The sequence below is a fragment of the Triturus cristatus genome, chromosome 1_1, assembly GCF_964204655.1.
Source record: "Triturus cristatus chromosome 1_1, aTriCri1.1, whole genome shotgun sequence".
NCBI classification, from domain to species: Eukaryota; Metazoa; Chordata; class Amphibia; order Caudata; family Salamandridae; genus Triturus; species Triturus cristatus.
This window is the reverse complement of record NC_140579.1, coordinates 1,303,717,560-1,303,744,027: the sequence shown is the minus strand read 5'-3', so window position 1 is coordinate 1,303,744,027 and position 26,468 is coordinate 1,303,717,560. Positions and strand designations below refer to the sequence as shown.

Here is a 26,468-nt window from a genome sequence, read left to right as displayed (position 1 = left end):
TAGGGGTTTAATCCAGCTCAGAGCAACAGGGTCAACTCTTGTGGTTTTATGCACAACTTCACACTGTATTTGTCAGCACAACTGAACAAAATAACACAATATGCGGACTTCTACCTCAACTATCATAAGAAATTTAAAAATCACCTCTTACGACCAGCTAACATTTGCAGCCCTTGTCTTGATCGTCTCAAGAATTAACACAGGCAAAGCCATCCTGACATGATTTCCCACATCAACATTGGTTCAGCTCAAAGTAATCTTCTACTTCCCTGCCAGACTTATCTCCAAGAAAAGAAAAAGATTCAAGCATATATTCTAGATTCTAAAAAACATCCATTGGCTGCCTCTTGAGGTGCAAATCAAGTTCAAGTAAGGCTGCGTCACCCTCAAACCCATGCACTTCAACAGACTTACATATTCAGGGCCTTGTTACGAGCTTGGCGGTCCTCCAGCGGTGGCAGCACCATCCGCTGGAGGACCACCAAAGCCATGGTGCACCCACCTGCCAGATTAGGAGTATAATCCTGGTCGGGCGGGCTGTGCAGACACGGTCCGTTAGGCTCATAAGAGAGCCTAACATGCAGGCCGCCGCCGTGAGAATGCGGACTGCACGTTCCTGCAGCATGCCACACTGTGCAGGAACTGGTGGTGCAATACCGGAGGGCACAACATCTATGCACTCCTAGGCCCAGGAGGGGGCCATGTTGGGCCCCCCTTTGTTTCCTCTCCATCACCCTTTTCATGGCGTGCTCACTGCCATGAAAGGTGCAGTGGGAGGCCAACTCGGTCACACCCGTCCCGTGGCAGTCTGACTGCCACACATTTTAACACTGCAGGGGGGCCCGCAGTGTGTCGGTGGTTCCACCACTACCATGAGTACAGCGGCCCCATGGACTGCCGTACTCTGAATAAGCCCCTTAATCTTATTTCTTTAGACAGTGTCAGGAGATTGGCTATCTAGAAGCAAGACCTCCATAACTTTAGAAACACCGAAATTCAAGTAAAGATTTAGAACTGAAGCAATCCTTTTCCCGAGCAGCACCCAGTTTTTAGAACTCCCTACCACTTGACCTAAGACACAGCCAGGACATCCTATCTTTCAGGAAAAGCCTCAAGAGTTACCTCTTCAAATATTACCTCTTCTGTGATTAAACAAGCTTTTCTGCAGCCCACACAGAACAAACTACACCACCACCCTGAAGGGTTTTCCTACTGTCATACATGAAGAGACTGTAGGACTTAAATTCAGCTGTTTTAATGTTTTTGACCTTGTTGCATTCGACCATCCATTTTCCTTAACATCTGCCCCCTGCTTGTTATGTTAAATGGATTACATTTTATGTTTTCCTTTCAAACTTCGCATCTTTCCAAGATGGTGGTTTGAACACTAACACGACAAAACACCATGCACACATTTATTATAGTTAGACATTGTTGTTCTATAGTCTGCACTGTTAGTTTCAGGGAAGCAAACTAGAACGCATTGTCCTTAACTTTATTTTGTGCTCGTAGGAGAAGACTATTTTACCCAGACTAAGTAGAGCTGTTGTTCTGCATCTAGTGCAGAATGAGAAGTTTGTTTTTTTATTATTTAAACAGCATCCATTTTGAACTCAGGCGAGAGGTACTTCATGCGATAGTTATCATGGATGCTGCAGAGAGCTGTGAATAGGACTCTGCAGGCCCCAACACACATTCTAAGAAAGAAGATAGCTGCACAGGCAGAGCTGTGTAGGCTTGCACACTGAGAGAGTGCATTTGTTACTGCACTGAGGTTGGCTTCCTGAGACATCACACTACGGTATGGGGTTAGATTATTCCAACTGGGTCTGACAGAAGGGTACTCCCACAATGCTCTTGCAGGGGTATTAGTGATAGATGGGAGTAATAAACATGGTTGAATTATTTGTATTCTACATAATTTTAATAATGCTTATAACAAAGATGTGTCTCATCTGTCTAATAATCGCAGCACATGTTTTAATAACAACGCACCGATCTTTTTAATGAACATTTGAAAAATTGACTCTTCTCTTTGTGAAACCTTGATCATGCAAAAGTGACATTCAAAAGGGTTACATCAGTTTCCACGAAGTGCTTGGGAATCAGGGTGGTCATGTTTGAGGTTGCAGACAGCATTTATAACTCTGGAAGTTTAGGAGTTATGATGGGGTATCGTTAGCTAGCCAGGCCAACATTTACTAATAATAACAGTCTCTGTTTTATGAAGTGTTCTTGATCCAATCCACAGTCTTACTAAATTTGTATGAACTGTGTGACAGTTGTTTGGTGTTACTTGGCATATTCATGTAAACTATTAGGTTCCATATAAAATATCTTAATTCCGGTCCGGTTGCAAGGTGCTATATAAAAACTTTACATAAGTAAATAATAAATATATACTACCTATGTTCTTTCAATCGTAATTGTTTCTCATAATGAGAAAGTTTCATCTGCAGACTTCAATTAATGTAACCGATTATCTCCTGAAGAAGGATTAAAAAAACCAACCTTATAGAATTATCTGCATTTTAGAAACGAACTTTGACATAAAGTTATTTAATAAAAAAACAAATACAAGAAATTATTTGATTTGACTAAGTGTTGGTGTTTAAATTAACTGTCAAATGAATAAGTATCCCTTTCTTAATAATTCATGACGCACACATACACTGGTGCCAGAAGTGACCAGCCATTCTATGCCAGTGTTAAACCACATGGATAGGCTGTATAGTTTCTCTCAAGATTTTATTTTTTAGAAAAACCAGAGCAACGTTTGCTTAGGTTTGCTGAAACATGAATTGAACCATAAGAGAGAGACTAAAGACAAATTACATTAATTTGGGAGACTTTACTATAAGGAGAGGTAGGAATGTTTTAGCAACTTAACATGTTTGCTAACAGTACTACTACTTTTATTTCAAATGGTTTCAAATATTTCCTGAAATCTCTATCAGGAGTCACTAGTTTAGTCTCACATTGCATAGATAATAATAAGCCGACGTTTGAAAGGGGAGAAAGAAATGTTAGTACAATTGACCATACTGTTAAGCTGCAGTTTACAAACAGTAAGTGATGTATAAAATCCCATGAATACTTTTACGAACCTCCTTCAAGATATCACTTTGTAAATTCCTGCTCTACTGGAACCAAGCATACCTGTGACACTGGTGGCTCATGCAGATCCAACTGTAACCTTTGAACAACATCAGTAAAATCCTCCGCGTGGAAGCAGATGACATCTTTGGTTATGCGAGGCCGATCACTCCTAAAAGTAAATTGGTCAGCATTTAATTTTTGCAATAGTGCATCAATACATTTTCTTTAGTACACATTCTATTGACACCATATCAATAAAGCAGTGATTCTTAGTGTGGTCCGTGGATCCCTGGGTTCCACGATGCTTACTCAGGAGACCTGCAACTGCTTGCACAATTAAGTATTAACAAATTAATAAAGTATATGCAAATAAAAAAGCACAATTAAACGATTGAAAATTCTAAAATGTTCTGCATATGTGAAGGAATTTGTCACTGGAGACTATCCTGCAATTGTTTTGTGGGAGCAGGGCATCAAAAAGAACACAGTACAGACTATGAGTGGCCTCAACTGAATTTAAAAAAGGCTACAACCTTCCCATTAAAAGTAAAATTATGCTATTCTTATATTTGTCTGAATTATATCAAATGCTTCATCATTGCATATTTTTTTGATGAATGCTTGTTTCTGTATTTTTGCTTATTGTTTTGCGGTTCAAAATCATCAAAATTGCTTATGCCAGGGTCCCTGCATTACAATAACAACTCAGCGGGAGTCCCTGGATTACACCAATGATTCCTTGAGGTTCCCCAGATTCCAGTTATGATTAAGTGGTGGTCGACAGAAGTCAAAAGGTTAAGAATTACTGCAATAGAGAATAAAAGTAGACACATAAGACAGTTCTACAAGGTGTAACTAAGGCAGCAACACTTACTTAGGATCAGAAATTACATCGATGCCAAGAAGCTAATGAAAAAAAAGACACACAATGGTAGTGTTGTCTTGCACACCATGTAAAATGTTATAATTGCGATTACCCTTCCAAATTGTCTATTTTAGTAATATGCTGCTATATAGATCGATTATACTGTAATGTTCACTGCAAGGGATACTATCCTGATTTCAAAGATTTTCGTGCTGCAAACCAACATGGTGGGCGGAGCTAGGTTGCAGGCCGCCTCAGTTAGAGCTCCTGGCGCTAACTTAGGGCTCCTGCACCTACCTGCATTTCGGCTCCAGCACTTTTTTTCCTCCGGCGATTTAGACCTTTGTGCAGGGAAGGGGTTCCCCACTCCGGCAGGCGATCTTCGGGGAGGCCGCAGCAACAGTTCAGTGCCCACAGAGTATGGAAAAACACCCAGGACAGCGATGAAAGCGAGACTGAGGAAGGGATTGTGGCGCACATAGGGCCTTATTATTTGGTTCCTACTCTCCAGGTCACATCTTCCGGATCCACCCCCTCGCTAATCTGAAGTGCAGTGTGGCATTCACTGCAGGCCCCTCCTGGTGACTGGATGGAGGCGAGCTAAGGGGAGAGACAATGCCGACTCCCTAATTAGAGGTGGAGTGTCTGTATACTGCCACCCGGAATCTGCCATCTGTAAACTTCCTCAGATCAGATGAAATGCAGTTCTTTAGTTTCTCCTTCAGCTGCCTTGGTGTTTTTTCCCTGCTGCAGCTGTCCGGGGGCATCGTCAGTGTTTGATGTAAAAGCCAGATAACTGTCCCAGGATGCCTCTTCTCCCCTTTCCCTTCATCCTTTTGGCAGCCCAGTGGCAACGCCCCTCACTTTTTTGGAGAGTTTTGTCCCCTGACAGTGAGGAGCCGTGGTTGTAAGAGGAGCTTCAACTCAGAGTGCTTTTTGATTCTTTCTTTCACTGCACTCCATTGTTAATCAAATTTTCCTTGCCCAGGCCTGGAGGATGGGGGCCCTGATACACCAGTTTTCAGTATACCCTCTCAGACGTAAGTGACTCTTGTTCTCCTCAACTTTAGGGGAAATGTAGAGGCTTGTTGGTACGGTGACAGGATGGTGGCTAAGAGCTAGGAGGCCATTCAAGAATTAAGGGGGCTGCAAGAGCAGGACTCTTAATGGATATAGGCTCTGCTGGGAGAGGGCGAGGTCCGACGGAACCACCAATTTGTATACCAGCCAGACCGAGGCTCTACCTCTTCAGGGACCATGTTGTATTGGAGAAGGAGTTAATTCTCCCACCAGGCCATTCTGGCCTCAGCAAAAACCACTGAAACAACTGAAACCACCGGTTTGGGTCAAGATAGTCAAGCTATGAGACAGTGAGGGATATCCTGGAGACCTCCGAGCCAGATTTGACCTTGGCAGATGAAAGAATGCTGCCTGCAAGTAATGAGAGACTGGGAATGATAGAGAGTCGGCAAGAGTCGAGGTCCGATAGTCTTGTATGCTCTTAATCCATCTTTCACAAGTCCGACTCCACTATCTCTCAGGCTAAGGAGGCTGTTTCAGTGGGACTAACTGCATTCCCCGCTAAACAGAAAGCAAGGGCAGAACCAAGCAGAGAGGGATACAAACTTTACAGATCTGGCTCCAATCACATACAAACCTAGACTTCCAATAGTTTTCTCTGTACTGGCAGAGTCCGCAGAGGATCAGGTCAGGAAGGGGTATCAGCTCAGGAGGGTGAGAGGTTAGCGGCAAGTGAGAGGGTTCAATCAGCTTCAGGATAAGGGAGCCTGAACTCAAGAGAACCAAGCCGATTCAGACAGTTCAACTGATTCACTTTCTTCAAGTCCGTGCTCTAGACAAATGCTCAAGTATATCCTGATGAAGAAGTTCAAGAAAGCCTAAACTGAAAAAGTACCCCACACCTGGAAAAATGAATAGTAAAAGACGTAGCCTCGATGAGCAAATGACAACCTTTATGATCAGTCAGCAGGAGATGGAAAACTACCTGATGCTTTTTGGAGGAGTACTCAAAATCTAATATTAGCTGAATGGATCAAAGATCAAATCCATTTCAAGAAAGAGTGAAGACCTGGAGATCTAGTCTAGTCAGTCCAATATACGTGCAAGTCCCTGAGGGCACAGAATTGTTGCAATCAGATATGGAAAAGTGGCTGGCTCAATTACTAAGGGAGACACTGGGCAGGGAAATCGCAGAGCTGCCCGCTCAAGACTATCAATGGTGAGGGTTCACCGGATCCCGGCAGGGACCCATAAGGCAGATACAAGGCACATACTATTTATTGCCAATTTTCAGCATAATCGGATTAAGGAGTTCCTCTTGAGTGCTGCCAGACAAAAACACATATTTCTTCCAATAGTGGCTTTATTTTCTCAATGTTTCCAGACTTGGCTTGGAAGACAGCCAGGAGGCAGAAAGAGTTCAGAGCCTTGCTCCCAGAATTTAACGCCCAAGCCATCCCTGCAGTCAATCGAGGGACACTTTTAAGGACTAACTGGAGGGAGAACTTTCAGGGCTTCACGGACTCACAATTTCATCGCCACACGCAAAACCGGTTTGGCTGGGAAGGGGCGCCTTGAAGCAAGGGTGAGAAGAGTAGGGGTCCGGTATACGAAGCCCCGGGGTGTTAGAGTTGTAAAATTCATCTGTTTTGGGTTTTTTTCAGGGAAGATGGGGAGGACTCAGGAGGGTCGGCTGCATGCTGGTAATCCAGGTTTGGATCTATGCATACGGCCATGAGGGAGCTGAATTTGTCAGGGATTGGGCCTGGTAGATGGGTTGCAGTGTCTTTAGAATGTGCTGGACAATAGTGTGGTGTTTCAGACTTATCAGCCGTAGTATTTATCTTTAGCTGCTCAGTTTCCCTGCAGACAAATATGTTTAGAGGGATCATGGACAGGACCATGCTCCTACGGTCAGTGTCTGAATCAGATAAGCATGGAGCTAAAAATATTGTCATAGTAAAAGAGGTGTAGATGGTCTTGGAGGCATTCAAGAGTGCTATCAGAGGAGTTTGTATTTCTATTACAGCGTTTATAGTTAAAAGGGGCAGAGAAACAATTTGCTCTATGCAAAAAGAAGCTGATAGAGTTTATCAAGTCGTACTTCCTGATAGTTCGGATAGCCTTCTAAGAGATAGATGGCAGGAAACAAAGGAGAGGATCAGATATTTTAATCTCTAAAAGAAGTTAATAAATATGCAGACTTATCAGTGTCGGGTACATAAAGAAGCAAAATGTGTAGGCTGTTTTTTTTTACCTAAGCAAAAATTGTAATTTGGTTTTGCAAGCTAAAGATCCTCATACGAATTGGCTCACGAATAATGCTGAGGAAATCAGGCAAGTTTTTTTTAACCAATATTATTCAACACTGTATTGGGGTGATAATGCTGATGGGGCAACAGAGCGACAAATAGAGGAATTTCTGGCAGGTGTGGTCTCACCCTCTTCTACACCCGAAGCCTCTACGTAGTTAAAACTCAATTTTGGAGAGAGCGATTCTGGATGCAATAGGACAGCTGGTCAGTGCCATGGCTCTGGGGGGAAGATGGTCTTAGTCCAGAGTTTTATAAGGTTTATTTCAGCAATCCTCTCAGGCCCTCGGACAACCCTGTTTAATTGTCTCCTGGGAGAAGGACAGGTGCCAGTTTACAAACACTCAGTCAATGACTGATTTTATTGATTTGGAGTCATCCGACTATTCCAGCAGCCATTATCCTATTGGATGCAGAAAAGGCATTTGAACCGGTGAGTTGGAAGTGTTTTTTGTCTACATCATGGGAACTTTCGAGTACCATCTCAACTCATGAGGCTAATCCCATGCTTAAAAACTTTGATAGAAAAACAGACATTTGAGGTGAGCAGATCTAGAGTGTCGCTGGTGTTGAGAGTGCTCCATACAGGAGCTGCTTTCCACCTAAACTTGAGAACTACCCAGAGTTCTCTGCTTTTCTTTTTTGCATAATTTATTCGTCACTCTATGCCTGAAAGGGTATTTCTTTGACTTATACTGGGTGCTCCCTTGTGTCTGGACAAAGCTATACCTCTCTGAAGAGCTCTAATTAGAGCGAAACACTGTGTCAGGGGTTGCTTTTACTCATTTTAGGTTGGCTTGGTTGGTATTTTACCGATTCAAAGCTTTAATACTGTGCCTGAAGTGGTAATTGGCTTTTGTCATTTTACAGCTCGGCAAGGACAGTACTGTGCTAGTTCTATGCTTAAAGACTTTGCTGTACAAATGGCAAAAGACTTTGTCCTTTTCTATCTCGGCGTGGATGGCACTGTGCTAATCCCATGCTTAAAAACTTTGATAGAAAAACAGACATTTGAGGTGAGCAGATCTAGAGTGTCGCTGGTGTGGAGAGTGCTCCATACAGGAGCTGCTTGCCACCTAAACTTGAGAACTACCCAGAGTTCTCTGCTTTTCTTTTTTGCATAATTTATTCGTCACTCTATGCCTGAAAGGGTATTTCTTTGATATATATATATATATATATATATATACACACACACATACACGCTCACAGATATACACATACATGTGTATTTTTTCTTATCTAAAGTACTCAACACACTTTGTATATTGAAGATGTTGACATGTATGTTTACATACGTGTATGCTTGCTTTGGGGTTGCCTTCGTCTTATTCCTTCTGTGGGTTTGGAAGTATTTTAGTGGTAGGAGGATTGACTTGGACTGTGGTTGATGGACGTACTCTTTTTGAATCCATAGGATATCACCAGGCCCTAGTTTATGGATCTGGGTTACGGCCCTTAATTTGTACTGTGCACAGTTGGCCTTCGGCCAAACAGTTTGCGAATGTGCTCTTATTTTACTGTAGGCTAATGCATGCCTTTAGTGGTATTGAGCACCCCTGTGGTAAAGTGCCAGGGAGAGATACATTAACATTTGAGCATGCTCAGTGCAGATTTTGTGCGCAGTAAGGTGTATTGGAGGGTGCACCTTGTAATGTTTTCATTCTGCCTTTGTGCAGGTTAATAGCTGTTGTAACAGAAATACAATGAGGTAAAGGGATGTGTTTTTCTTGCATTGTTAGGAATAAATTCTGTTGAGTAGGAGGCTTGTCTGATGGACCAGATGTGAGGTATGGGCCTTATATCTTTGTCCCAGTTAACCTTGGCTTGCTATATAGTATGTATATGCATGTTTTAAGGTGATTAATATTTATACATTTATTTGGTATATAGATGCTTTATGCGATGGATGGGCATTATCCCTTCACTTTTGTGTGGTGAATTTAAAGGTCACGGTCAACTCCAGTTGCCGGCCTTATGTGATAGATTTGGAAGACGCAATCAACTCCCCTTGAAGAGTTGCCGCTTCCCTTATGGTGTCAAGATCAGTCTCCGTGGCGGGAGCCGGCTCTCACCCTATTGGGGTCGCCACTCCCCATAAGGTGAGATTAGTCTTTTCGGTGATGTTGTCTCAAAGAAATAAAAAAATATATATAACTGGTTTGGGGAGCTATGCTAAACTATGTGGTCGAGATCTGTCCCTTGTGACTGAAGCGGACTCGCCTTTTAATGTTATGGCAAACACCATGTTGTGTTGAAAGTACATGCTGTTTTGGTGAAAAAGCTGTGTAGCGTCTGAAGATATGTACTTGTATTTTGGGGATTGTAAGTCTTCCTGTGTGAGACTTAATTCCTTATTAGAAGTAGACAGAGTGTGTTTAAAAATTGTGTATAGTGTTTTTATGTGCAGGCCCCTTTCTTTTTGAAAAGAGTTGCAAAATCTTTTCCAGTGCCAACAGGGTTGTGAAACATATTAGTGGTGAATTGGGGGGAGAGTTAGTATGCGTTCTATATCTGTATTTATGGGTGTGATAAAACCGCATTTATGTTTGACTCAGTGTACATGGGTGATATGTGTTCTTTGGTATAGGAGGGTTAATCTACAAAAGTAACATACCATTGCAACTTTTAATTTTGTAGTGGCTCACTAGGTAATGCTGCAATTGTGTGCGTATTTGAAGTACGATGTTCTGTTATCATATTGCTTGTTGCAAATGCTATGCAGCAAAAATAGTTTTTAGCATACTTTGTTTATAAATTTGTTGTGGCTCATTGAACCAGTCTGTATGCATGTTTAATAATTTTTATGAAAACTTTGTTTATTTATTGCATATGCAAAATGATTGTCGGGTGATCATGTTACCCAGTGACTGCGCTAACTGTTGCACTTGCACAATATTAGAGCGTTTTTTAGGGCACATGTATAGGATAGTTGTGAACTATGCCCTTGCATTAAATTATTTTATCGGGCGGCTTTAAATTGTAATTTTTCCGGTTAGTGTACTTTTTAGACACATGGGTTGTGTCATTTCGGAATGCCATAAGTTAGATCACATTGCCTTGGGAACTGCCAACGAAACCACTTATGTGCTTATAGAAGATAAGCTCCCTTTTTTCGATTTTGCTGAGAAAAGGATGAAAAAAGAAATGAAGTCTCTCCCTTTTTAGGTCTCGGCCTGGCGTGGCAGCGCATGCGCTGCCCTCGTCATACGAGGCTTCTTGGAATCGATACGATTCCAGAAGCTTCGTCCCAGCTCCGAGTTCAGCTGTGATTTGTGCGCGTCGTTTGGCGTCACAAATTATGACAAAGGCAGTGCAATGATTGCACTGAAGGCATGTCAGTCCCTCATTGTTGCCACCCTGTCTCCTTTGATCCACGCACTGCGGGATTGGATCGTCTACTTGTGGAGGGACACGGCCTCCTTCAATTACTCAGTAAGCACTATATAATTTTTAGGGTAAGTGAGGGCGGCCCTATGGGGCTTGCTCCTAATCCTGGTGCGCATCTGTCGTTTTGCATAATCCTGGTGCGCTTCGGTCGTTTTGTATTATGTTGTGAGGTGTGTTTGTTTCATGTGAGCGTTTTGTTTGTAGTAGTGCCCTGTCCGTGAATTTTTACACCTCCCTCCCCCGCACGCATTCCGCTGTCCGTGCCTTTCCAGCCCCCCTCCACCGCCACTTCAAATGCTTGTTCGTACCTCCCCCGCCCACCCTCCGTGAATTTTCGCACTCGCCCCACCGCATGCACTCCGCGCCTTTCCAGCCCCCCTCCACCTCAAATGCTTGTTAGAAGTTGCGTTGGTCGCTTCTGTATAGGAGCCCGAGTGAGTGAGTGAGTGTGTGAGTGTGTATATATATATCTATCCTTGTGGGGACTTGGGTGTGATAACACACTCACGCTGTGGGGACTTGATTGCACTGTGGGGACCTGAACCCAGGTCCCCACAAGGCAATGTCCTCTAAATGATATAAAAAAAATACTTCAGGAACATCTGTGTCAATTTTTACAACTTTTTAAAAAATTGCCTTGTGAGGACCTGTGTTTCACCAAGTGTGTTTATATTTTTGCTCAGCTCTGCCCCCGGAGAAAGGAGGTGGTACTGCAGTCTTAAACACACTTAGCATTTAAACACACATTGCTCACCAGAAACACAATTTAGTAGTAGAAAGGACAGACATTTCAAAGGGAAAGCTGCATTTTACAGTATTTATCCAAATATTAGACTTTTTGAGCCTGAATTTTTTTGGTTGTTTTGTGAACATTTCTAGAATGAATTGGGGTCAGTTTTAAGTCCCAGAATGCTTCATGTCTGTCTTTTGATCCTTTTCTCTCATTAAACAAGCATTGGCATAGCCAATAGGTCTCACTTTTGGGAACGTATGTGTTTAGCCAGAGATATTGACTTTATCTATGTCTTTAAGCTGTGCTGTACAGAAGTTTGCAGCATGCTAAAAAGTTATAATAAAGAAGTGTCAGAAGCATTTTTGTTACCTTAGATATGACCAAAAAAGCGTTATGTACAACTAAACAACCATATTAAAAAAGTATTAAATATAATGTCTTGAGTTTTTTTTTGTCCTTTCAATGCTGGCAACTTGTATCTGCCTGTCCCAATGGTTGCGTGTTGTGTTTTTTTTTTATATGGGGGGCACAAATAACATGAGGGTGAAGGTCAGTCAGTGAGAGTGAGTGAGAGAGAGTCAGTCAGTGAGAGTGAATGAGAGAGAGAGTGAGTCAGTGAGATAGTCAGTCAGTGAGAGTGAGATAGTCAGTCAGTGAGAGTGAGTCAGTCAGTCAGTGAGAGTGAGTCAGTCAGTCAGTGAGACAGTCAGTCAGTGAGAGTGAGTCAGTCAGTGAGAGTGAGTCAGTGAGTGAGTCAGTCAGTGAGAGTCAGTCGGTCAGTGAGAGTCAGTCAGTCAGTGAGAGTCAGTCAGTCAGTGAGAGTCAGTCAGTCAGTGAGAGTCAGTCAGTCAGTGAGAGTCAGTCAGTCAGTGAGAGTCAGTCAGTCAGTCAGTGAGAGTAAGTCAGTCAGTCAGTGAGAGTGAGTCAGTCAGTCAGTGAGAGTGAGTCAGTCAGTCAGTGAGAGTCAGTCAGTCAGTGAGAGTCAGTCAGTCAGTGAGAGTCAGTCAGTCAGTGAGAGTCAGTCAGTCAGTGAGAGTCAGTCAGTCAGTGAGAGTCAGTCAGTCAGTCAGTGAGACAGTCAGTCAGTCAGTGAGAGTCAGTCAGTCAGTGAGAGTCAGTCAGTCAGTGAGAGTGAGTCAGTGAGTGAGTGAGTGAGTGAGTCAGTCAGTCAGTGAGTGAGTCAGTGAGTGAGTGAGTCAGTCAGTGAGAGTGAGATAGTCAGTCAGTGAGAGTGAGTCAGTCAGTCAGTGAGAGTGAGTCAGTCAGTCAGTGAGAGTGAGTCAGTCAGTCAGTGAGAGTGAGTCAGTCAGTCAGTGAGAGTGAGTCAGTCAGTCAGTGAGACAGTCAGTCAGTGAGACAGTCAGTCAGTGAGTGTGAGTCAGTGAGTGAGAGTGAGTCAGTCAGTCAGTGAGAGTGAGACAGTCAGTCAGTGAGAGTGAGTCAGTGAGACAGTCAGTCAGTGAGAGTGAGTCAGTGAGTGAGTGAGTCAGTCAGTGAGAGTGAGATAGTCAGTCAGTGAGAGTGAGTCAGTCAGTCAGTGAGAGTGAGTCAGTCAGTCAGTGAGAGTCAGTCAGTGAGTCAGTCAGTCAGTGAGAGTGAGTCAGTCAGTCAGTGAGACAGTCAGTCAGTGAGACAGTCAGTCAGTGAGTGTGAGTCAGTCAGTGAGTGAGAGTGAGTCAGTCAGTGAGAGTGAGACAGTCAGTCAGTGAGAGTGAGTCAGTGAGACAGTCAGTCAGTGAGAGTGAGTCAGTGAGACAGTCAGTCAGTGAGAGTGAGTCAGTCAGTCAGTCAGTGAGAGTGAGTCAGTCAGTCAGTCAGTGAGAGTGAGTCAGTCAGTCAGTCAGTGAGAGTGAGTCAGTCAGTCAGTCAGTGAGAGTGAGTCAGTCAGTCAGTGAGAGTGAGTCAGTCAGTCAGTGAGAGTGAGTCAGTCAGTCAGTCAGTGAGAGTGAGTCAGTCAGTCAGTGAGAGTGAGTCAGTCAGTCAGTGAGACAGTCAGTCAGTGAGAGTGAGTCAGTCAGTGAGAGTGAGTGTCAGTCAGTCAGTGAGAGTGAGTCAGTCAGTGAGAGTGAGTCAGTCAGTCAGTGAGAGTGAGTCAGTCAGTGAGAGTGAGTCAGTCAGTCAGTGAGAGTGAGTCAGTCAGTCAGTGAGTGAGTCAGAGTGAGTCAGTGAGTGAGTCAGTCAGTCAGTGAGAGTGAGTGAGTGAGTCAGTCAGTGAGAGTGAGTGAGTCAGTGAGAGTGAGTGAGTCAGTCAGTCAGTGAGAGTGAGTGAGTCAGTCAGTCAGTGAGAGTGAGTGAGTCAGTCAGTCAGTCAGTGAGAGTGAGTGAGTGAGTCAGTCAGTGAGAGTGAGTCAGTCAGTCAGTGAGAGTGAGTCAGTCAGTCAGTCAGTGAGAGTGAGTGAGTCAGTCAGTCAGTGAGAGTGAGTGAGTCAGTGAGAGTGAGTGAGTCAGTCAGTGAGAGTGAGTGAGTCAGTGAGGGTGAGTGAGTGAGTCAGTCAGTGAGAGTGAGTCAGTCAGTCAGTCAGAGTGAGTGAGTGAGTCAGTCAGTGAGAGTGAGTGAGTGAGTCAGTCAGTGAGAGTGAGTGAGTCAGTCAGTCAGTGAGAGTGAGAGAGTCAGTCAGTCAGTGAGAGTGAGTGAGTGAGTCAGTCAGTGAGAGTGAGTGAGTCAGTCAGTGAGAGTGAGTGAGTCAGTCAGTGAGAGTGAGTGAGTCAGTCAGTCAGTGAGTCAGTCAGTCAGTGAGAGTGAGTGAGTGAGTCAGTCAGTGAGAGTGAGTGAGTCAGTCAGTGAGAGTGAGTGAGTCAGTCAGTGAGAGTGAGTGAGTCAGTCAGTCAGTGAGAGTGAGTGAGTCAGTCAGTCAGTGAGAGTGAGTGAGTCAGTCAGTGAGAGTGAGTGAGTCAGTCAGTGAGAGTGAGTGAGTCAGTCAGTGAGAGTGAGTGAGTCAGTCAGTCAGTGAGTCAGTCAGTCAGTGAGAGTGAGTGAGTGAGTCAGTCAGTGAGAGTGAGTGAGTCAGTCAGTGAGAGTGAGTGAGTCAGTCAGTCAGTGAGAGTGAGTGAGTCAGTCAGTCAGTGAGAGTGAGTGAGTCAGTCAGTGAGAGTGAGTGAGTCAGTCAGTGAGAGTGAGTGAGTCAGTCAGCGAGAGTGAGTGAGTGAGTCAGTCAGTGAGAGTGAGTGAGTGAGTCAGTCAGTCAGCGAGAGTGAGTGAGTCAGTCAGTGAGAGTGAGTGAGTGAGTCAGTCAGCGAGAGTGAGTGAGTGAGTCAGTCAGCGAGAGTGAGTGAGTGAGTCAGTCAGCGAGAGTGAGTCAGTCAGTCAGCGAGAGTGAGTCAGTCAGTCAGTCAGCGAGAGTGAGTCAGTCAGTCAGTCAGCGAGAGTGAGTCAGTCAGTCAGTCAGTCAGCGAGAGTGAGTGAGTCAGTCAGTCAGTCAGCGAGAGTGAGTCAGTCAGTCAGTCAGTCAGCGAGAGTGAGTCAGTCAGTCAGCGAGAGTGAGTCAGTCAGTCAGCGAGAGTGAGTCAGTCAGTCAGCGAGAGTGAGTCAGTCAGTCAGTCAGTCAGCGAGAGTAAGTCAGTCAGTCAGTCAGTCAGCGAGAGTGAGTCAGTCAGTCAGTCAGTCAGCGAGAGTGAGTCAGTCAGTCAGCGAGAGTGAGTCAGTCAGTCAGTCAGTCAGCGAGAGTGAGTCAGTCAGTCAGTCAGTCAGCGAGAGTGAGTCAGTCAGTCAGTCAGCGAGAGTGAGTCAGTCAGTCAGTCAGCGAGAGTGAGTCAGTGAGTCTTTAAGCGAGAGTGAGTCAGTCAGTCAGTCAGCGAGAGTGAGTCAGTGAGTCTTTAAGCGAGAGTGAGTCAGTGAGTCTTTAAGCGAGAGTCAGTCTTTAAGCGAGAGTCAGTCTTTAAGCGAGAGTCAGTCTTTAAGCGAGAGTCAGTCTTTAAGCGAGAGTCAGTCTTTAAGCGAGAGTCAGTCTTTAAGCGAGAGTCAGTCTTTAAGCGAGAGTCAGTCTTTAAGCGAGAGTCAGTCTTTAAGCGAGAGTCAGTCTTTAAGCGAGAGTCAGTCTTTAAGCGAGAGTCAGTCTTTAAGCGAGAGTCAGTCTTTAAGCGAGAGTCAGTCTTTAAGCGAGAGTCAGTCAGTGAGAGGAAGCGTCAGTCAGTGAAAAGAGTTCGTGAGAGACAGTCCGTGAGAGACAGTCCGTGAGAGAGAGTTCGTGAGAGAGAGTTCGTGAGAGAGAGTTCGTGAGAGAGAGTCAGTGAGAGAGAGTCAGTGAGAGAGAGTGAGTCAGTGAGAGAGAGTGAGTCAGTGAGAGAGAGTGAGTCAGTGAGAGAGAGTGAGTCAGTGAGAGAGAGTGAGTCAGTGAGAGAGAGTGAGTCAGTGAGAGAGAGTGAGTCAGTGAGAGAGAGTGAGTCAGTGAGAGAGAGTGAGTCAGTGAGAGAGAGTGTCAGTCAGTGAGAGAGAGTGTCAGTCAGTGAGAGAGAGTGTCAGTCAGTCAGTGAGAGTGAGTGAGTCAGTCAGTGAGAGAGTGAGTGAGTGAGTCAGTCAGAGAGTGAGTGAGTGAGTGAGTCAGTCAGTGAGAGAGTGAGTGAGTGAGTCAGTCAGAGAGTGAGTGAGTGAGTCAGTCAGAGAGTGAGTGAGTGAGTCAGTCAGTGAGAGGGAGTGAGTGAGTGAGTCAGTCAGTGAGAGGGAGTGAGTGAGTGAGTCAGTCAGTGAGAGGGAGTGAGTGAGAGGGAGTGCGTGAGAGGGAGTGGGGAGTGCGCGAGAGGGAGTGCGTGAGAGGGAGTGCGTGAGAGGGAGTGCGTGAGAGGGAGAGCGTGAGAGGGAGAGCGTGAGAGGGAGAGCGTGAGAGGGAGAGCGTGAGAGGGAGAGTGTGAGAGGGAGAGTGTGAGAGGGAGTGTGAGAGGGAGAGTGTGAGAGGGAGAGTGTGAGAGGGAGAGTGTGAGAGGGAGAGTGTGAGAGGGAGAGTGTGAGAGGGAGAGTGTGAGAGGGAGAGTGTGAGAGGTAGAGTGTCTGGTAGAGTGCCTGTGAGAGAGTGCCTGTGAGAGAGTGCCTGTGAGAGAGTGCCTGTGAGAGAGTGCCTGTGAGAGAGTGCCTGTGAGAGAGTGCCTGGTAGAGTATGTGAGAGTGTGTCTGGTAGAGTCTGTGAGAGAGTGTATGTGAGAGAGTGTGAGAGTGAGAGATTGTGAGAGATTGCGAGTGAGATTGTGAGAGTGTCTGTGTGAGAGAGTGTCTGTGAGAGAGTGTCTGTGTGAGAGAGTGTCTGTGAGAGAGAGTGTCTGTGAGAGAGTGTCTGTGAGAGAGAGCCTGTGAGAGAGAGCCTGTGAGAGAGAGCCTGTGAGAGAGTGCCTGTGAGAGAGTCTGTGAGAGAGTGTCTGTGAGTGTCTGTGAGAGAGTGTGCGAGACCGGCCTCGTGGCGTGGGCCCTCCCGACCAGCAAGCCACCCTGCAACCGCATCGATCCACGATGTCACAGACTTCCGGCCACCCCAGCCCAACATCCCGCTGGCCGGCCAGACACCAACACGCATGCCCGGCCGAGGAAGAGAGGAACCCCCCAGGCCAGACAGAGAGACGCCGACCCTGTCACACCTCTGGTCTCTTCCCCGAGGACGGTTTCGATCGACCACCGGGCCCCCGGTGAGCGGCCGCCTCGCCTGCTGGGTGTCTGGAGTCCCTCCCGGACCCACCTGAACAGATCAAAGGGCCGAGCGACAGGAAGCGCGACACACCGCCCCCAGGCACCAAGACCCCTCTCGGCGAGGACTCCGGACTTCAAAGAGGAGGGGAAGTATAACAAGGGGTGCGGAAGGGACGGGAGGCAGAGAAGACCTGGACTGACGAGAGCCTGCTGACCTGGTCGCGGCTCGATCGCTCCCCGAACCGAAGAACGCTCCCCGAACTCTGAACCATCTGAGCCCTGCTGACGCTGTCGCGGCTCCCCGAACTCTGAACCATCTGAGCCCTGCTGACGCTGTCGCGGCTCCCCGAACTCTGAACCATCTGAGCCCTGCTGACGCTGTCGCGGCTCCCCGAACTCTGAACCATCTGAGCCCTGCTGACGCTGTCGCGGCTCCCCGAACTACGAACCTCCTGTGCCTGCTGAGTAACTCGCGGCACCCTCCTCCAAGAGAATCGGCAGAGATTGCCGAGAGAAGCAACATCCCCTCGGCTCGAGAGCTGTGCGCGGGATACTCCGCAGAGACACTGATTCAAAGACTGTCCCGCTACCCCCATACCCCCATCACAAGATCGCCGCCGCTTGTGGCACTAATTCTATATCTGCCTTCCGGATCATAAAGATCCCTTACAACTAACGATAAAGTATCTTGTCTTACGAAGAACTACTGTGTGGTGTCCCTCTATCAGGAGAGTGTAAGCACAGCGTGTGCGATCCTAGGTACGAGACCCTTCCAGGAAGGGCCTCCCCGCTCTTGCTCGGCCTAACTCTGGGAAAGGTGGGTCTCCGGGTGGTCGGGAACGCACTCAGCAGCCTCCCCGGTGAACGCCTTCCAACAGAGTGTCTGTGAGAGAGTGTCTGTGAGAGAGTCTCTGAGAGAGTCTCTGAGAGAGAGTGTCTGAGAGAGTGTCTGAGAGTGAGTCCGGCATCAACCACCTGTCTACATCAGATTAGTGTATAGTTAAAAGCTTTTACATATGGTGTGATATAAAATGTTGCTATAAATTGTAAGCATGGCAAACCATTGCAAGAGCACACTGCACGTGTGAGCATGCACATTACAACACTCCAAAAACCATGCGGGTACAGTCACACATCTTACCCTAATTGCGAGTGGTTCGGGAATCATACGCATCAGACAGGGGGCACGTTACTGTAGTCATACACTTATGGCAGAAGCATACCATGATTAATGGTACTGACCACTTCTTGGAGCTACATTATCTATGCATTGAACACAAGTTCCTGGTCTGGAGCCTTTACAGCAACCCATGCTATATTGTTTAAGGAGATGGTCCAGAGGGTTTGCGTGAGTGAGTGGACGCTGGGGCCTCCCCTCATGTATGAGAACATAATACGCTGGATGTGGGTATAAACCAGTGATGGAGGATAGTGGGGTGTTGAAATCTCTTATTAAAGTTAGGGTGCTGTGCATAATCCATATTAATCCCAGGAAGGGATTTTTCACAATCACCCAGTAGTCATGTTAGCCTTAAAAGGCCATAATGCTAAAATCACGGTATATGGCCAACCTCCGAGATGCACTGTCTAAATGTTTCTCCATGAGGCGGAAACCTCATATATGGTAGTAATTGAGCCAGTCCCCCAGGGTTCTGCCCATAATGAACATCATCAAAATAGTTTTCTGGTAGAAAAAATACCTCATGGCGAGTGAAAGGATCACCCCAAGGGGATGGGGCATATATGCATTATCGTCCCCACATACGTCGTCAAGGAATCAGTGCCCGCTTATGGCTTCTTAACAACTAGTGTTTTGGTGTGAGGGTCTTAAGAACAAGACTGGGAAGCAGGGATTGGTCCGTGAGCCGTGCGGGTGAGTGATGCAACTGCTGATGCAGTTCTGGGTGCTGCTAGAGGATCATAGGATTGGAAGTTTTTACTGAAGTCACTGTACCATGAGCCATCTATGCGACAAAGACAATGGCTACAAGACTTGCATCTGAACGTATTATGCGTTTAAGAGGGTTGATACAGCAGAAAGAAACTTTTGTTTCTCTTGTTCTCAGAACAGCCATCATTCATATAGCCATGTAACCCAAACAGGGGTCTAGTACTCTTATAAACGGGGCCCAGTGCAGTAATATACATTACATGACAAACAAGCAAAAAATGTGAATGGCGCGCGAGTTGTGCGCACGCAACGGGAAAAAGTGCTGTGCATGTCGCGCGTGCTTGCACGCTTCATAGCAAGCTGGTGGCCGGCATGGGTAGCACTTTTAAACCATATACAAAATAAACAAAATATTGAAAAAATACAATGCAGTGCACTATATTAGTGAAATATAATGTATTATAAATAATTTTGCCTACCTATTACCATTTTATTGAAGTGTTTGTAGGTAGAGAAAAGATATAAAACCTAATACTTACCTATATCCAAGTCCCTAACCCAGAACAGCTGAAGTGTACTTAAAACATCATTGTTGCCTTTAACTTTTGTAAATGCAGACATTGGCCAATCAATCCCTCATTGGCATGTAACACACGAAATGTCGTGAAACTACAACGGCCACAGGTATTACTAAGTTAAAATGCCTTAAAACTTTGAGAAATACTTACGCTACTTATCTGTACTACACAAAAGGATCATATACACACCTTGATCTATACTCAAGCCAAATTTCATTAACATTAGTGCAGCTGTTTATGCGCTATGTGCGACACAAAAGTCTATGAACAATGCATTGGTGGAAAAACCTGTTTTGGGACCCTGCTTTTTTCTTTGGACCCTCCTAACGAATTAACACAAAACTTTCCAGCACCAGCCAATGTAGATAAAGCTATACGTCTGGAAAGTTTTATGGAGATTTGTCAAACTAGAGCAAAGTTATTAGGAAGCAAAAATCTGAGGAATTCCCATCTCTGGGAATCCTAACTAGAACTACAGGGTGGCTACTGCACTCTGAAATGTATATCTATATGCATATATCTATATAGTTTTGTTGTTTTAGACCCAACCCCCCATTTTTTAATAAAAAACAATCCTTTATCCATACCTGTCCCTGAATCCTAAAATACCCCTTATCTCCTTTACCTCTACCCACTCCTGAACCCTAAAATCACCCTTACCTCTCTTTACATCTACTAAGGGTGGGCGGAATTTGCGAAAGTGCCTTTTGCAAAATATCGCGAAACGGCAAAAAATCTCCGCGATGACGTGAAATTTTGCGTGATCGTGGAGATATTGTGCTGATTAATGCGTTACTGAATTTGACCTTCAACTCGGGCACCTGCTTTATGTAGATCTGTAAGACTTACAGATATAAATAAAGCAGATGCCCGAGATGAAGGTCAAATTCAGTATAAGGGCTTCCTGTTGAGGTTTAATTTTTGTGACAGGAGCATCGTCGTGCCAGAATGAATCCTGCCCTGCATATTTATCTAAGAAGATGCCACCATTTTGTGCAATACCTCTACTCAACTGGAGTACTTTCTACTGGCTAATTAGTAAGTGCTACCTCGTTGGATAAATGTATAGTGCTTTTCCTACACTACAGCTGCGTAAAGGGCCAGAAGAGTTGTCTCCAGCGACCATGTGTGTCTGTATGCCACTGCGCCGATGGGCGCCGCGGTCCCTCGAGTGAGCTGTCCATCATAGTGGGGAAAGGGCGGGAAGACGTTGCACACTGCCAGTGTGTGGGGCGGGGATCTATGTATGCAGTTCACATGCCTCTTGTTTATAAAGGGTCAGAGACTGACCAGAGCAGCAGATGAGGAGACAGAACCTCCTGGTGTCAGGAACTACACGGGGATTGCGCTCGGGAAACGCATGGATGCACAGACCTCCATCAATGATTACAGCAAATTGCTGACGGTAGATATGGGGAGAAAGCACACCTGCCTAGCCTCCACTGTGCTCACGAATCTTTTGTGCCGATTAATGCGTTACTGAAAGTGACCTTCAACTCAGGCACCTGCTTTATTTATATCTGTAAGACTTACAGATATAAATAAAGCAGGTGCCCGAGTTGAAGGTCAAATTCAGTATAAGTAAGTGCTTCCTGTTGAGGTTTAATTTTTGTGACGGGAGCATCGTGTCAGAATGAATCCTGCCCTGCATATTTATTCAAGAAGATGCCACTGTTTTGTGCAATACCTCTACTCAACTGTAAGGGTGGGCGACAATTTCCGTTCCCTTGTGGATCGTGGAAGTTTCGACATTTTCGCGTTCCGCGCGTAATGTGAAAATGTCAAATTTTCGCAATTTCCGCGAGCGGAACGGAAATTGTCGCCCACCCTTAACCTCTACTCATCCTTAACCCTAAAATCCTCCTTACCTCCCTTTATCTCTTCCAACCCATTCACCCTAAGCTTACCCTTACCTCTATTTACCTCAACCCTCCCTAACCCTAAAATCACCCTTACCTCCCTATACATCTTCCAACTTCTTCATACTAACCTTACCCTTATCTCCATTTACCTCTATCAACCAATTAACTTTAAAATCCCCCTTACCTCTATTTACCTCTAATGACACATTAACCCTAAAATACCCTTTACCCCATTAACTCTACCCACCTAGTAACCCCAAAAACACCCTTACACTCCTTTCCCGCTATGCACCTTGTAACCCTACAATCACTCTTTCCAACTTTACCTCTTCTCGCACCTTTACCCTGCGAGTGGAGGAAAAGGTAGTGGTCTTCAGAGTGTCTCATTCACTCCTGTTTCCCATGCACAATACTTTCCTATATAGTCTCTCACTTGGTTAGGCACACTTTTTCTTACCACATCTTTCTGAAATCATCCATCTGCATATTTTACACATAATGTCCTTTAACTTTTTTTATTCTGTTAATTCTGTACTTCTGCATGTATTTTCTTGTGTCATCTGATCTCCCCTTTACTCACACACACACACACTCTCTTCTTGCCTATAAACACAGCATTTTATTCACCTCTGGTACTGTCAATATTTTAACAGCAGTGTACCTCCTTTACATATTTTCTTAGAAACTGGTAATTACACTTGGCACATAAGTGACCATCGATCTGTGAGTTGTGCAGAGAGGCCAAGGATTGGATGAGCGTGTAGTCTGAACCATTTATGACTCAGTGACAAGCAACAGGAGAAACTCACTGCCTTCATCCTCAACTCCACAGCTCTCAATCATAACCTGTGATGCACTGCCGCCCTCAGCCTGAATTCACGCAGACACATTAAGGCATCTACGTTGCACTAGGCAACAGTTCTAAGTTGCAGGAAAAAAATCTACAAAAACACATTATCTAGGAAAAGAAAATACTGTTGTGAATGTAAGATGAAGTAAAACGTGAATTGTAAACTGGGACTGCATCGCTGACATTGAATACCTTTTGGGTTTTATAGTAGTAATAATAATAATAATCCACATTTGTAAAGCGTGAACAATCACCTGTAAGGGTCTCTAGGTGCTGGGGGCTGTCGGGAAGATTAAGCAAGCTTTTGCCCAGAGTCACATGGTGCTGGGCTTACCTGATGCCGGCAATCGAACCGTGAGCCCCCGGGTTCCGGAGTCAGTCACCCTGGCCGCTGCACCACACCTAAGTCATTGCTTAAGAACCAATTAGTTTTTTTCATGCAAAGTTAAGTACATGAATATAGGGCCTTGTAGGTGCCAATTTCAAAGTCAGTTTTTATTAATTATTTCTGGATGTAAGATTTGGTGGAACCTACCCCACTAAAAGCCATGTGCACTGTATTACCAAACCATTGGCACCATAGTATTATGGAGACCTCAATAACCACAAACTCTCCCTTCATCAATAAGGAATACCATGGAAGAAAAGCAAAACCACTGATGACTTCATAGTTCCAAAACCCATGCATGCAACACCAACACCACCAAAGAGGTAGCACAAAAAAGTGGAATGCTATTAAAAATAAATTAAGACTGACCAACTCCATATTCTTTTTACTGTCAAATTACAACTGATCTGACAGTACTTAGACAACACTTTATCTTACCACCGTTAGAAAGTCCCCTTCCCCTTTCTGAACCCACATGTTCACCCTATCGCCTTAAGCAACCTCTGATTATATTCCTTTCGTTTGGCCTTGTACTTCACTTTGTTGCCAGTGACTAGCTGTGTGCTATATAAATACCCACACACATACAGTTCTGAAGTTCAAAAATCGTACCTCACCACATCTGGTTTCTTTTTACATGTTATTGTTTTTACTCCTGTATTTGTAACAGGAAAAGCACAACTACAGTTTGCAGAATACAAAGAATAAAACCATAATTTGACAGACTACTTAGGGATGTGTGCACTGTTTTTGCTGAATAAAGAAAAGAAGTGGCTTGCTAAGTTCGAATGCAGAGGTGTCAGGCAAGCAGCACTAAATGGGAAACACCTGAAACATTGCACATGTAAAATTAAAAGTAAGAGCAAAAGCGGAGACACAAACTGGTTTACATTGTGCACATTTCAATTACACCGCCTCTTTAAATGCAAATCACATTATTTTTAAAATAACTGTTTGAGGACCTGAAATTAAATATCTTTCCTTTTTGCTGGGGATTTACATCAGATATCAGAATGTGAATTTCATTTCCTTCCTTATTGTTGCAAGTAGATCTTTATATTTTCAAAGATCTCGAGGTGCAGAAAGGCCCGTGTTTTTTTTACCTGCCTAAGAAAGAAAGTTCCTTTTCCCTTGTCTCTGCCAACAATCCAACAGGCATTGAATCTATTAAATTGTACGGAACGGCCGTGGATGAAAATAATCACAGCGTTTCTTCTAACAGAACACCTTCAGTGTCCCATCCCTTCCTGCAGCCCTCCCCCATACTTCTGTTGCCTCTTTTGTCAACCTCGGTTGCAGAATAGTGGCTGACGGGTCAGGTGTCAACGCGCTCTGCCCCAGGTTCAACATAACAAAAGGCCGAGAGCTTGACCATCCCCGTCTGCACAGCAGAGAGCCAGCCAAGGGCAGCCCCTGCACCCCAGGCTGTAGCCTCTGGGGGATGGTCTCCAATGGGACTGAAATGTTATGCTGATGTCTCCCTTCAAATGAAGCCTCGTCCGCAGATGATGGAAGCAGATAACGTGCTACCTTGAAAGAACTACATGCAGCTCTTTTAAAAACACGCTCTTAAGTTAACATTGCTAGAGCCGCATCACTTTATGCATCTCTTTTACTGTCATAGTGATGTCCTGACAGGTGGCAGGCCCGGCATACATGACAGGCTTGCACTCTCTTCTTGCGCTTTGCATTGACTCACGAGGCACTTTGGGATGATGATGGGAATCAGGTGAGACTGCAGGCGCCAGTTCCTGTATCCACATCACTAGTGGGAGCACGTTGTTGTGTTCGGGTCTAGAGGGCCCATACGTCTCATGGCATATATTTATACATTCCAACAGTAAGTAATGGGTGATGATATAAATGTGACTTTCTGTGCGTATGTTTTATTTTATTGGGTGGAGTACAGGATATGCATTTCAGATTGGTGACTTTCTATCTGTCCATTGCCTGCATTGTGTCTGTCACTAAGACAGCCCTGTGCTTGTAACCTGCCACAGGAGAAGTGCACCAGTCATAGATATCTGTCCATTTCACTATAAATGAAATGTGTTTCACTTTGCACCTGACAAACCCTGGGCAAGATTCAAGTTAACATTTCTGCCGGCATTGTGTATCCAAAACTCAAACTGCACACACACACACATTTTCTGAAATTTGTTTTTTATTTGCGCTTCCACAACATATGCCTGTTTCCTGGTTTTCAGCTATGTAATGTAGTAAAAACAGACCTTTGAGAATGTTCTCCCACTTGCCCTGTGAAACGTACTACAGTACAAAGAAAATGGATTCCTGCTAGGAGGTGTTTCATGGGGTTTGTGTTCATGGACTGGTACATACATAAATACAAATATTTCTTGTTTTCTTTCATTTCCCGGGTAATGGTTTAACTTCGAACTCTTGCTCTGTCTAAGCAGAATTGTATTGTATTCCTACTGATATTTCTTTCTTCACTCTGGACTATGATCATAAGATATTCCATAAACGGACCATCTGAGCTGCTCAAAGCTGCCAGCTTACTGAAAAAAATAAACCCCCTTGCCTGTCCCTCACACACCTTCATTCACCGCTCTGTTCCAAGGACAATACCCTTGCAGCCACACATCTCACATGGTGTAGAATGCTGCCCAAGTAGGTAAGAGCTTCAGCGCCTGCTTATTGGAAGTAAGCGCAATATAAATATCTCAATACAATACAATGCACTACTACGTGCAGTCTCATGCCCAGATTTACTAATATTTTACGCAGCACCGAGCAGCCTCCAAGGCTGCTACACTACTATGCGTTGCTTCAAAGGAAGAAAGAAAAAATGAACCATATCTACTAAGATATTCCACATTTTTTCTTTCCCCCAGAGCTGGTGCACTTTTGACTGCCATGTATCAAATTACCTTTGCGCCATAGTGCAAGTGTATGTGCATTCTCTAAAACATAGGTTTTGTAATGGAAGGGAACCCGTACAGTACTTTAACTATCTTTTAAAAATCGTCCCACATTTTATGTGTGCTATACATACGCATGCGTGCAAAACTATCTTTTGATGGACAGATAACCCACATTACCTCCTTGTGAGAGGCTGGCCTGGTATATGATGTCCACTAATGTAAGTGGGCACCTTGCACTAGTCCAGACAGTGCAAGGTGGTGATTTAAGTGGTCTTAAACAACCATATATAGCTCTCTAAGTGGTAGCTGTGAAGAGCAGTCTTCAGGCTTAGTCCAGAAGGAGTGTAAAGCAGCTTGTTGTATCAGAATGCAATCTTATAGTATAGATTAAGTGAAAAGAACCACAACAAGTGTTTAAAAAAAAATAGTATTTTTGATAGAATACTCTCTGGAATGTTCAAGTATCTCCCACACAACAAGATATATACAATGCACACAATACTTTAGCAAAGAAACACAGTAAATAGCACAAATTACACTGTGGCCCATGGGGGGATCAAACCATATACTAAGAAAGTGGTATAAGAACCACGACTCAAGTCAAGACAGTGTTGAGAGGATGTAGAATTGCTGAGGACCCACAGAAGCACCCAAGGTAAGTATATAGGATCCCACAGAGAGATTGTGCAGTGTTGGAACACAACTGCGTGCTCTGTACAAGTCGCGGTTGGATTTTTAAAGATTAAGGACCCTTCCCATTGGACCCTGAAGAAACCCCATGGAAGACAGAAGGTTGGAGAGCCACCCCACCTGTAGATACCCTAGTACCCATGTTACCTACACCAGGAAAGCCAGGTGCATGCGTGTGAAATGGTGTCGGAAATCGCCGTCGAACCCAAGAGAGAACTTCAGGAAAGTGCCGCTGCTGGAAGAGAAGAAAGGGTCCGTGGGAATCCAAACATGGATTCTTGAAGAGGAGTACCTGAA

At 44.8% G+C, this 26,468-nt stretch overlaps 1 protein-coding gene across 1 annotated transcript in view; it reads right to left on the bottom strand.

Annotated features, from left to right (window-relative positions):
• Positions 1-26,468, bottom strand: part of RSBN1 (round spermatid basic protein 1) — a 355,192-nt gene that overhangs the window by 8,833 nt on the left and 319,891 nt on the right. Inside the window, 1 exon segment of the mRNA XM_085653112.1 lies at positions 3,160-3,268. Within this exon segment, the coding sequence (XP_085509238.1) occupies positions 3,160-3,268 (109 nt within the window).